We start from the raw sequence: 11,768 nt of genomic DNA, 5'->3' as shown, positions 1-11,768 counted from the left end.
GGGTGTCCTAGTGAAGCAGAACCTGAAGCTGGGTGCCTGGTCTCTTCCTGGTGACTCCTGGGACTTGGAGGTAAGAGAAAGGAGGAACAAAAATCTTATCAACAGGGTTTAAAGACTTCATAAGCTGTCTTCACTTGGTTGAAAACATTATTGTGATTTAGCACATTCCAAAACTTGGGTAGGCAAATTAAAAAAATGCAGATGGTAATAAAATGTAGTCAGTGGAGGATAAGGGAGATGAGGGAAACAGTGGGGAGAAGCCTGTTTTAGACAACTTTGTGGGGTGTTGGGAAAGCACATAAGGCCAGTTCTTACTGCAAAAAAGGTGTGCCTCAACCCAAACGGGGCTGGTAAGTGCCACAAATGGATAAGATGGCCTCCATCTTTTATCCTTAAGGCAAGGGGGAGGAGCTTGGCTTCCCCATTGACTGAGGCTCAGTCTCAGTCTACCTTGGACTAATTTGAAAAGCAGCTGGCTTTGATTCACGACCTAAGCTGGAGAGCTGGCTTAGTGATTGAGAGCACCAGGTTCGAGTCCCAGCACACGAATGCTGTCTCACAAAGGTCTGCAGCTCTAGTGCCAGGAGATCCAGTGTCTCTTCTGGCCTCCGTGGGTACCAGGCACACACAGCACTGGCAAAACACCCCTACATAATACAAAAATAAAACATGTTAAAAAAGGAATCCATGGTCCTCCTCCTCAGCAGGAGGGGTTCTCACTGAGGACAGAGGGGAGCTTGTGCTTGGTCCAGAGGAGCAGGGAGCTCTAGAGTTTGACTTGGGAATCTGGAGCGCAGAGCAGTGCTCATGACGGGAGGGAAATGAAATTCTGGGTGCCTTTTACAAGTGGCTAGAGCTTGAAGTCACTGTGCCGGATAAGATAAAGAGGAAGGAAAGATACAGCCCCAAGGGTTGCAGCAGAGGCCTGGCAGAGGAAGAGGCAGGAAACCGCCCCAGAAAACAGTGGTGGAGCCTGCTCCCGGGCTCCAGAGTCCTGCGCTTTAATGCTCCCTCCCAACCAAGGACAGATTTACAGATCATTTACAGATCAGCGCAGATTTCATGGCATCACAGGCTCACCAGCCAAGCCTTCACATCAGAGAGGTGACAAATTTGGGACATTTCAGACTACAGTGTTTAGGAGGCTGACTTAGTGATCTGGGCATATTGCAGCCTAAAATTTTTAGATGGGTGAGTTGGGCGCAATTAACTTTTTTGTGTTGCCTCCACCTCCTGACCAATAGGTGCAGTTTATGAGGGAGGACTGTTGACGAAAGCTATCTGAGTCATTATTTCTAACAGTACGTCAGCAAGCAAGGCCTGTCTACTTGGGCAGGCACCATGAGCTACTTAAGTGAAGCTAGCATTGGATGACCACTCTTACAGAGGAGAGAACAGAGTGTTGATTTTGAAGATGTAGGCTATGAGCGGACTTGAGTCTAAAGAGCAGCTGTGTTCAGTCAATGATGCCTCTAAGCCACGCTTCCCAGTGAGGCCCAGTGCTCTACAGCTAGATCGGATGGACGGGTCTCTTCGGACACAGCCTCTTTATTTATTTATTTATTAAATTTGGTTATTTTTATTAACTACAGTTTATTCACTTTGTATCCCCCCCATAAGGCCCTCCCTCCCCCCCCCCCCGTCCCATCCTTCCTCCCCCTTCTTCACACATGCCTCTCCCCAAGTCCACTGACAGGGGAGGTCCTCCTGTCCTTCCTTCTGATCTTAGTCTATCAGATCTCATCAGGAGTGGCTGCGTTGTCATCTTCTGTGGCCTGGTAAGGCTGCTCCCCACTCAGGGAGAGGTGATCAAAGAACAGGCCAATTTGATTATGTCAGAGGCAGTCCCTCTTCCCATTACTATGTAACCCACTTGGACACTAAACTGCCATGAGCTACATCTGTGCAGGGGTTCTAGGTTATCTCCATACCTGGTACTTGGTTGGAGTATGAGTCTCTGGAAAGACCCCTGTGTTCAAATTTTCTGGTTCTGTTGCTCTCCTTGTGGGGTTCCTGTCCTCTCCAGATCTTACTATTTCCCACTTCTTACATAAGATTCCATGCACTCTGCCCAACAGTTGGCCATAAGTCTCAGCGTCTGCTTTGATAGTGTGCAGGGCAGAGCCTTTCAGAGGCCCTCTGTGGCACGTTCCTAGGTTGTTTCCTGTTTTCTTCTTCTTCTGGTGTCCATCCTCTTTGCCTTTCGGGATGGGGAGTGAGCATTTTAGTCAGGGTCCTCTCTCTTGATTAGTTTCTTTAGATGTACAGGTTTTAGTAGGTTTATCCTATGTTATATGTCTATATGAGTGAGTATATACCGTGTGTGTCTTTTTGCTTCTGGGACAACTCACTCAGGATGTTCCTTTCCAGGTCCCACCATTTACCTGCAAATTTCATCATTTCCTTATTTTTCATTGCAGAGTAATACTCCATTGTGTAGATGTACCACAATTTCTGTAGCCATTCTTCAGTTGAGGGGCATCTGGGCTGTTTCCAGCTTCTGGCTATTACAAATAAAGCTGCTACAAACATGGTTGGGCAAATGTCCTTATTGTGTACTTGAGCCCCTTTTGGATATATGCCTAGAAGTGGTATCACAGCCTCTTTTTTTTAAGGGATGTTTAGACTCTGGGCCCAGTGATAGGCTCGCTGTGACATGTTCTGACCGCTGTGGAGCAGTGGCTAGCACTTCAACCATGAGCTCCCTTGGACTGTGAAACAAGGGGGTGGGGCACTGGGGTCCAGACACCCAAAACCCAGAAGTGATTAACAGGCTACTGTCAAAGGGAAGGGGAGTGACTTGGCCCCCAAAGACTCTTAACACAAGAGGAAAATACTAAACTAGCACATACAAGTTTCAAAGGGGACTGGGAGGCTCCTAGACAGAGAAAACGGCTTCCTGCCAGATGTCTGGTCCTCCAAAGAGCTGGGACCCTCAGCCACCCCCACCTGCTTCGGCAACTGCTTCAGGCACACTGCACACAATCGCCTGCTATCCCACAAATACGCTCTGCTCTCCCTCCGTTAGCAGCCTTCAAGGAGGGCCTACTTAGAACCTTTCCCTCACCTGCTTCAGATAATATCCCTCCACTGGCGTGATGGGAGTGGAGGTTAGCCCTGCCGTACAGGCAGCGCATACATACACGCTTAAAGGCAAGCAACGGTGAGAACACCAAGCTAGATCCCAGCAGGCTTCCTTTATTGGGGTCACCTTTGGTTCTGGTGTGCATAGGCTATCCTGCCTGTTTGAGGCCAAGTTTGTCTGCAATCTGCCGAGCTGTGAGCCCCACCTGTGTTTAGACGCCTTGTAAAGTTAGTGGGCCAACAACACACAGGTGCCATGCCAAGCTTTTACTTCTAAATTTGTTGCTTAAGTATGCAAATACTTTAACTCCCAGTCAATATTTTCTCTGAATGCCATAAAATGTCTAGAAACATTCACTTTGTGGATGTGCATGTGTTAAACTATAAACACTAAAGGAAACACACACTCATTCAGAGTGAAACTTTCACACTTTTAAAAGAAATGAATCTTGAAACACACCATCACCGATTGTGTGCTTGTGACAGAATTGCTAAAAAAAGAAGCTCGCTGGTACCAGGCCCTTGGGGGTTTCTACAGATGGTACAAAAGCAGCAACTGGATATCCGTGTGGGAGCTTTGGGCAAATGAAGATCAAAGTCAAAAAGAAAAAAACAATTTCACTTTATTTTAAAGACAATGATTGGCATACAGAACGTATGCACCAGCATAAAAGTAAACTTTCATGAAAAGCATTAAAATCCATTATAAATTAATTTATTAAATACGTATTTGGTATATGTGATGGTTTTATTAGATATTACTCTTATTTATTGCCAACCCCCCAAGTCAAAACAAATCAGAAAAATCTCGTAACTCCAATTTACACTAGATAATTTATTTCCCCAAGTGTGTATGCGTTCTGAGGTGTGACCACAACACAGTCCTGCTGGTCACTCTCCATCAATCATAATATGACAAGGACACAAGAGGCTAAAAATGGCTCATCATAATTTATTTTATGTTAAAATGTACAGCTTTGTTTTTTGTTTTTTCTTTTTTTGAAGTAACTGACTAAAAAGAGAACAGATAAATACAAGAGTGCTGCTGGCTCCTATTTTACAAGGTCACGCCTCTCCGCTGGGCCCTCACTGTCACCTGTACAGGTACAAAGGCTACAAAAGGAAGCAATATAAACAGACACAAATAACCTTTCTGCTTTTTTACATGCGATTTGTAAGCTTAGTGTTAGCTATTCACAAGCTACCTTTCTATTTTTCCTTAAAAAATAACTCCAATATTTTATAAAGATAGAAAAATCTACAGATGGAATGAAAATGTAAAGTTAGAGGCATTTCCATAAAATAGCAACTTTACACCAAATTCACTATTTTTTTTAAATCCTGCCAAGTATTTGGACATATATGAAATGCTTCAAAACCTGACAGATAAACACTGAGATATGCTTCATTCAATAAACAGAAGTGTGCATTTATAAAACAGAAAGCTGCCTTTCCCCAAAGGAACCTGCCACCAAAATGGAAAAGGGTCTCAACTTTACACCAAACATTTAGTGATAAATCCCCTTGACTAACCAGGCGGGGATAGCTCTGATAGCTCTTTACAGTTTTATAATTAACAAAAATAGAGTTTTTTTTTTTCAACCCTCAAATTAGGGTACCCTAATCAAGGCAAAAAACTTAAGAAATGGCTTACCGTTAGCACAACACTTGTACAGTACTACAAAATGCACTGTCACTAACAAAGACATTAGCGGCATGCTGAAGTGTCACTTAAACAAAATATACAGTAATTGAAATGCTAAAGGCATTTACACGGAGTAGACAAGGAAGGAAAAAGCTCCGGAGGATTTGGGGAGGGGCTTGTGTCCACACTGTTGATGGAAGCAGGCACAAAGCGTGGCTGCTGCTAAACTCCAGTCCTAAGAGAGGCCTTCCTTTGCAGATTTTATATAAAAGTAACAGAAACAAAGGTACCAAAAAAGAAAAAAGGAAAAAAGAAAAACAACTTGTATAAGGCTTTCTGCTGCATACAGCTTTTTTTTTTTTTTTTTTTTTTTTTAAATAATTGGTGCCTACAAATGTTTTTGCATTCACACCAGTGCTGGTTTTGAAATCGTACTCTTCAAAGGTATTTGTGCAGATCAATCCAATAGTGAGGCCCAGTGGGCTCTGTGGGCTGACAGGCTGTCTACCGTCTCATGTAGGACCCATTGAGAGACTGTTTGGACATGCCTGTGTTCATGTAGCCGTGGTGCCCGGGGGCCGTGTACATCATGTTACTGTGGGGTGGGGTCTGCATTGGCTGCTGGGCATATGGCTGGGTGCCCATCATGCCCATCTGCATCTGCATAGGGTACTGGGGTGTCTGGTTCATGTAGCCGTGGTTGCTGTGGTAGCCACTGTTCATCATTGGCTGGGACATGCTGTACCCGTTCATGGCGTTCAGAGTGTTCATGTTCATGTTCACAGAGTTGACATTGTAGGCTGGCGCTGGCATCAGGTTTACACTCATGTTCATGCCTCTTTGCATTGTTAAAGTCCGTGCAGGACCCTGCATGGCTACAGTTTGGGAACGCCCGTAGAGTTGGGACTGATGGGTGGCGGCAGCCGGTGACAAAGATGCCGACTTGGCTCTCATGGAGACGTGGCCCTTGCTGGCAATCTGCGTCTGCAGTCTTTGGCTGTGGGAGATGCCAATGTTTGATGCAGCCATGTTCCGCTGCAAGAGAGGTGGCGGCAGATTCATGGGAGGAGGAGTCAGGTTAGGGGGTGGGGTCATGGTAGCTTGTGCTTGGGGTCCCCCAGGGACAGAGTGTGGAGACTGGGAAAGCTGAACAAGCCCTGTGTTACTTAATGGTGTAGACAAAGAGGCACTGTTTGCATAGGAGGTCACAGCAGCGGAATGGCTGTAAGGCAATGAATGATCAATAAGTGTATTAGTTAACTGCTGCAGTTTGGCAAGGCTGAAGGTGGCAGATGGCTGTGGGTAGTGGCCAGCCCCAAAATCACTTTGACCCATTCGCTCATATAAGCCAATGTTGGCATTGCTGGTCTCGGGGATGTCAGCCAGCTGCATGGGTGGGGTGAAGTTGGTGGCCATGCTGCACTGAGCTAGCTGCTGACTGCTGCTGGGGGGCCTCTCCACCACACAGCCTTGGGGAGACTTGACGCTGCAGGTTGGAGGGGAGTTGATGCTGGTCTGCTGCAGCATGCTGCAGCTCCCGCTGATGTTGGACATCTGCTGGGTGACAGCACAGCTGCTCTGGGTTAGATTGCTAGAGGTGAGACTGCTGTAGGAGCAGCTGTTCTGGGAAGAGCCATTTCCACAGATGCTGCCTCCCAGGGTTGAGTCATAGCTGCTTGGGTTTTCATAGTTCTCCGTTGTGCTCTCGATACTGCCCAGGTCACTAAACCCACTGTCTACGACTTGCTGTGAGTGATCTGAGACTGACGGGACATCCATCATTGGACTAGTCTCCATGTTTTGCAGAGGTGGCACTGTGATGGCAGTTTGATCGGGGCTGATTTGGGCATAGCTGTTCTCTAGGGTAGGGACGCTGGGGCTGTTGACAGAACGAACTGACTGGCCAGGATGGGAATGGACAGATGAAACGGGGCTACTGTGGTCTGACTGTTGACATTCGTCCAGCGCGGTGGCAATTTGAGGACTTTGGTCTGTGTGTGTATAGTTCTGCAGGCTTCTACAGGCCTCTTGAGTCTCGGCACAATCCTGAAAGGTGTCATCCTGTTCCCTGTTTTCTTGGGTCAGAGACTGAACAGCCTGGGCGGTCTCCGAGTCAATCTCCACAGTGGCTGTGCCTCCACCTTTGAGCTCAGCATCACTGTCATCGCTGTTCTTTTGGTCCTGCTTCTGTGTCTGTTCTGCTGGGGGTTCCTCATCAGACTCAGGGGCGGTTCCAGGGTCCCCAGCAAGCTCTTTTGGCTCACTGTTACATGAAACTGCAAGATCAGTGCCGCAGTCCATCAAGACCTCAGGATTAGAGTGGCTAGGCTGAACACTAAGGTCTAAAAAAGCCTCCTGGCTCTCAAGTGCATCTTTGAAGGGTTCCTTGGGGAGGTCTCCTCCCTTGACGTCTGCAGACTCCATGTGACCGTCATCTTCATCATCTGCATCATGGTCCTCATTGTGAGATGGCTCTTCTTCCTCTTCCTCCTCCTCTTCATGATCATCCAAATGCACAGGTTCCTCTTTTTCCATGGAGATTTCTGGTTCCTCTTTTTCCTTACTTGTAGCACCATCTTGGTCTTTTTCTGTAGTTCCTTCTTCCTCTTCCTCCTGTTCTTCCCGCTCTTCCTCTTCCTCCTCCTCCTCCCCTTTGATGAGGTCTTCCTCATCTACTTTTTCACCTGGTGATTTATGTGGACTTACAGGTGCACCTATCTCTTCCCTTCTGTTCCCATCCTGAGGCAGCAGGGCTTCCACGGCCTCTGTCACCTCCCTCTCTGTTTCCACAGGGCTGCCCTTGTCTTCTTTCACCGAAAGCTCCTTCTGCTCTTCTGCTGTCACCTGGTCGTCCGGCTCCATGGGTGTCTCTGGTGGGGTGTACAGATTCAGTTTAAACCCCGGCTTCCTCTCCTTGTTCTGCTTCCATTTGGAGAGCCCTCTCTTTGTTCCTTTGGGCCACACTTGTTTGCACTTTGGAGGCTCAGGATTGTCTTTGCTGCCTTCTTTCAAGTTTTCCGCATTATCAACCACATCTTCTTAATGAAGAGACAAGAAGAGAGAAGAGCACAAGTTTTAGAAAGTATAACCACAGACAACTGGACATATCTCTCTAAAATCATTAGCAAGCACTGCTTTCACTTTAGCACTTGGAGAGTTGATGGGAATATTGTGGCATGAACTGAGCTGAGTAACCCAGGCATAGGAAAGTAAATGACATCCTATGATGTCAAAGCTGGGAGTTCCACAATACTAAAAAAGTAAAAGAAAAAACCAATTTCACCAGGCAGTGGTGGCACACGCCTTTAATCCCAGCACTTGGGAGGCAGAGGCAGGTGGATCTCTTGAGTTCAAGACCAGCTAGGACTACAAAGTGAGTCTAGGACTGCCAGGACTTCAAAACAAAACAAAACAACAACAACAACAAAAAAAACCCAAACAAACATAATAAACCAACAAACCCAAAACCCAAACCAATTTCATCAAGAGATCTGGAAATACAGTGGGGCAGGATGAACGCTAGCTTATACCTAAATCATCACTGCACTCAGAACATTAATTTGCCTCCTACTTGAGGACAGGACCTTCTCTTTCTGAACACCTGCCAGATACTTATTTTTTTATTATGTACATTTGGTGTTTGGCATACATATATGTCTGTGTGGGAGAGTCAGAGCCACCGGAATTTGACTTACAGACCAGACACCGTGAGCTGCCGTGTGGGAGCTGGGAATTGAACCGGGATCTTCTGGAAGAGCAGCCAACTCTCCAGCTCCCAATTTGCTAGATTTAAATAATCTCAGATTACATAACTTTGTGTTTATTTATTTTATTTTATGTGTGGATGTTTTGCTTACATGTTTGTCTATGCACCATGCACATGCCTTGTGACAGAAGAGGCCAGAAGAGGGACTCAGCAACCCTGGAACTAGAGTTATAGATGACTGTGTGCCACCATGTACATGCTGGGGATGGAACCTGGCTCTTCTTGAAGATCAGCCAGTGCTCTTAACTACTGAAGCATCTTTCCAGTCCCAGACATTACTTACTTTGGCAATAAAAGCATACTTGTGTACCTTTGAAATGAAAGAGTAACTACATAGTGTATCTGCAATCATCGTCACTATCATCACCATCATCATCATCTTTAGGATCATGATGTGTGAATGATATAACGGACAATATAATTACCATAGTATTACCAAACTTAACAGTTTTTCCCCCCCATCAGTGATTATGTTCATAGTATATCTGGGATCAGTTGGCTGTTCAAATGTAAAATCTGATTTAGAAACAGGGTGTAATTGAACACTTTGTTGCAATTCTAAAACCTATTCTTCTGTGCCTATCTGTATACAGAAATAAGAATGTCTGTTTATACAAACACAGCAAACAAATATTCATATGAATAAATATGCACACGTCAGATGCCCAGGCCCTAACATCTTTAGGAAATCAAGAATCAAGTAGGGAATCAGTGGTCAATTTAAAGAGCAAGCTTTTGAAGAGTAACATTCTTAATAGAAATCCTATTTTAGCCAGATATGGTGGTGCCTGGTCTACAAAGTGAGTTCTAGGACAGCCAGGGCCACTGTCTCAAAACAAACAAACAAACAAACAAACAAACAGTATTTTAGAGAATAAAACAGTCATAGAATTGATGCAGAATGAAATGAGTCTAAAAAGGTAAGATAATTTCCACATTAAAATGACTGTCATAAACTTCCTACAGGCATTACACTCACTGATGAGCTGAGAACACGTATGTGACATAGGATGATTCTGCACAAATGCCCAGCTCCAGGCCTTGGCCAACTTCCTAAGGATGCTCAGACCATTTCTTCTGTTCACAGCAGCAGGAATCAGCCATGTCAATGTCTAGATTCTAAGGTTTTTTTGTTTGTTTTGTTTTGATAGGGTTTCTTTGTGTAGCCCTGGTTGTCTCAGAACTAGCTCTGTAGACTAGATTGACCTCTAACTTGGAGATTCACTTGTCCTGTCTCCTGCCCGAGTGGTGGCATTAAAGGTATGCAACTATCACCTTCCAATTTAGACTACAAATCTTTTGAGCCATCTCTTCATCCCTAGACTCTAAATCTAAAAAAAATAAAAAAATAAAAATAAAAAAAGCGCTTTACATCTATAAGTGAGTCTGTGTGTCTAAGTAAAACAGCTCTTTACATTTATAAGTGAGTCTGTGTGCCTGGTTGTCAGCTAGGTAGCAAGTGCCTCTACCCGCACCTATTATTCTATGGAGCCCAGATCCTATCAGTTTCTATAGGAATACATCTCTACATGAGAAGATGAGTTCTCTGAGAATCACCTATAAGAAAGGAGATGACTGTGAAAGAAATCTGGTAGAATGTGACCACAAAAGGTAACAGGAACAAGGCAGAGGTAACTCATCTACAGGCTTCCAAGCAAACACCTACAAGTGGAAATGAGGCCCGACCCCCACCCCTGGAAAGTGACCTCTCCTGCAGCTTGTCTCACATGCAGACGAGAGGCTGGGGGAGACAGCTCAGTGTGCAGTGCCTGCCGCACAACCACGCAGACTGAGTTCAGGCTCCTCGCACTCAGGAGGCCAGGTGGGATTCCCTGTGCCTGGAACCTCTCAGTCGCTGGCAAAGATAGACTCACAGGTCTTGGGAGCTCACTAGGCAAAAGGCTAGCTGAAAGAGGTTGAGTTCCAAGTAAAACTGTCTCAGAGACAGAGAAAGAGGTAGATAAGAGAGAACAGGCCAAGTGTAGTGTGCATATCTTTAATCTTAGCACCCAAGAGACAGAGGAAGGCTGACCTCTGAGTTTGAGGACAGTGTGCCTATAGTGAGTTCCAGGCCAGTTTGCTACATAGTGAGAGCCTGTCATTAATAAAAAATAAAAAAAGGAAGAAATTTAAAAAGAACAAAAAAGGGAACAACAGATACTCTTGAAGGATTCAAGGAGGTGTTGGCTTATGCTCTCAAGAACAGCGGCGATGGCAATCCCTGTGGCTCTCTGAGAAAGACGGGGCGTTTCCCCAGGCTGCAGCTCGGTCTGGGCAGCTATTTCAGCCTTCCAACTATAGGAAGGCTGTTCCACAGATCTTCTTCACTTACCTTGGAGAACCTGTGCTAACAAGGTAAGGGATATGTGCTTTAAACGGGGCAGCAAAGGCCACTCACTGGCGTCTGGCACATTTGTAGAGGATGGGGGAGAGGGTGTCCCTGTCAACTTCAAAAGAAGTCTGCCTTTGGGATGTCTGTATCACCGCCTGTTACCAAAGCTGCTACTGGCAGCGTGGGTAAGTTCAGATGGTTCTGGATCACAGTAGGCCCTCAGACACTGCTGAATGTTAGGATGCCCTGACAAGTTGTTTTCAAGAAAAACAACCGCACAGTCAGTGCTCACACGGGCGGCATATACCCTGAAGTCCAAAAACACTAGGTAGAGGACCACACAGTGGTATCAAGGAGCACACACTGTGTTTCCTTCTGGTCTTCAGAGTTCCTGAGGATGAGCCGACACAGTTTCTACAGAAGTAGAACCCACCAGAGGACTACTCTGCTTTAGAGGCTGTCTAACACAAAACCCCACTCCAAGGAAAAATGGACGAGCCACTGTGAACACGAACGAGAGCCGACACGTGTTCCAGGTGCACTGGCACACCTGTGGATCTGGGCGGCTGCAGCCCGTGTGACCCTCCACTCACTTCTACAAAGGGCAGCGTTCTTGAAGAAATGATTGTCTTTTCCTTCCTCTTCCTCTGTTTGCCTTTTCTTCCCCGGCTGATGTTGGAATGCTTTCCTCAGAACTGGCTTCCTGCTCTCTTCCTCCACTTGGATCTCACAGGTAGGCTCCAGCTGCGGCATCGGCCTCTCTTCATCCGAGTTGTCAAAGGGCTCATTCAGCACTTCCGTCGTCTCGGAAATGGTCTCAGTCGTTACACTGCTGTTGATCCTCCTGCGCTTACGACCCCTTTTCTTCTTTACTACAAAAGGCCTCTGAAATTAATTCCAAACATAATACATAAGTGCTCCTGAGAAATGAAACGTTTGAG

At 45.8% G+C, this 11,768-nt stretch overlaps 1 protein-coding gene across 8 annotated transcripts in view; it reads right to left on the bottom strand.

Moving 5' to 3' along the window:
• Positions 1 to 3,685: 3,685 nt before the first annotated feature.
• Positions 3,686 to 11,768, bottom strand: part of Kat6b (lysine acetyltransferase 6B) — a 167,533-nt gene continuing 159,450 nt past the window's right edge. For 7 of the 8 annotated variants that reach the window (XM_021637496.2, XM_021637502.2, XM_021637497.2 and 4 more), the window contains 2 exons: positions 11,421 to 11,712; positions 3,686 to 7,767 (listed from right to left, as the gene is read on the bottom strand). In XM_021637496.2, the coding sequence (XP_021493171.1) occupies positions 5,234 to 7,767; positions 11,421 to 11,712 (2,826 nt within the window). In that variant the 3' untranslated portion in view covers positions 3,686 to 5,233. The remainder of the gene's footprint in view (positions 7,768 to 11,420; positions 11,713 to 11,768) is intronic. The other variant, XM_021637499.2, reaches the window with a different exon arrangement.

Source organism: Meriones unguiculatus, chromosome 4 (assembly GCF_030254825.1).
Source record: "Meriones unguiculatus strain TT.TT164.6M chromosome 4, Bangor_MerUng_6.1, whole genome shotgun sequence".
In the NCBI taxonomy this organism is placed as follows: Eukaryota; Metazoa; Chordata; class Mammalia; order Rodentia; family Muridae; genus Meriones; species Meriones unguiculatus.
The sequence above is the reverse complement of the archived record's forward strand: the minus strand, read 5'-3'. Positions and strand labels throughout refer to the sequence as shown.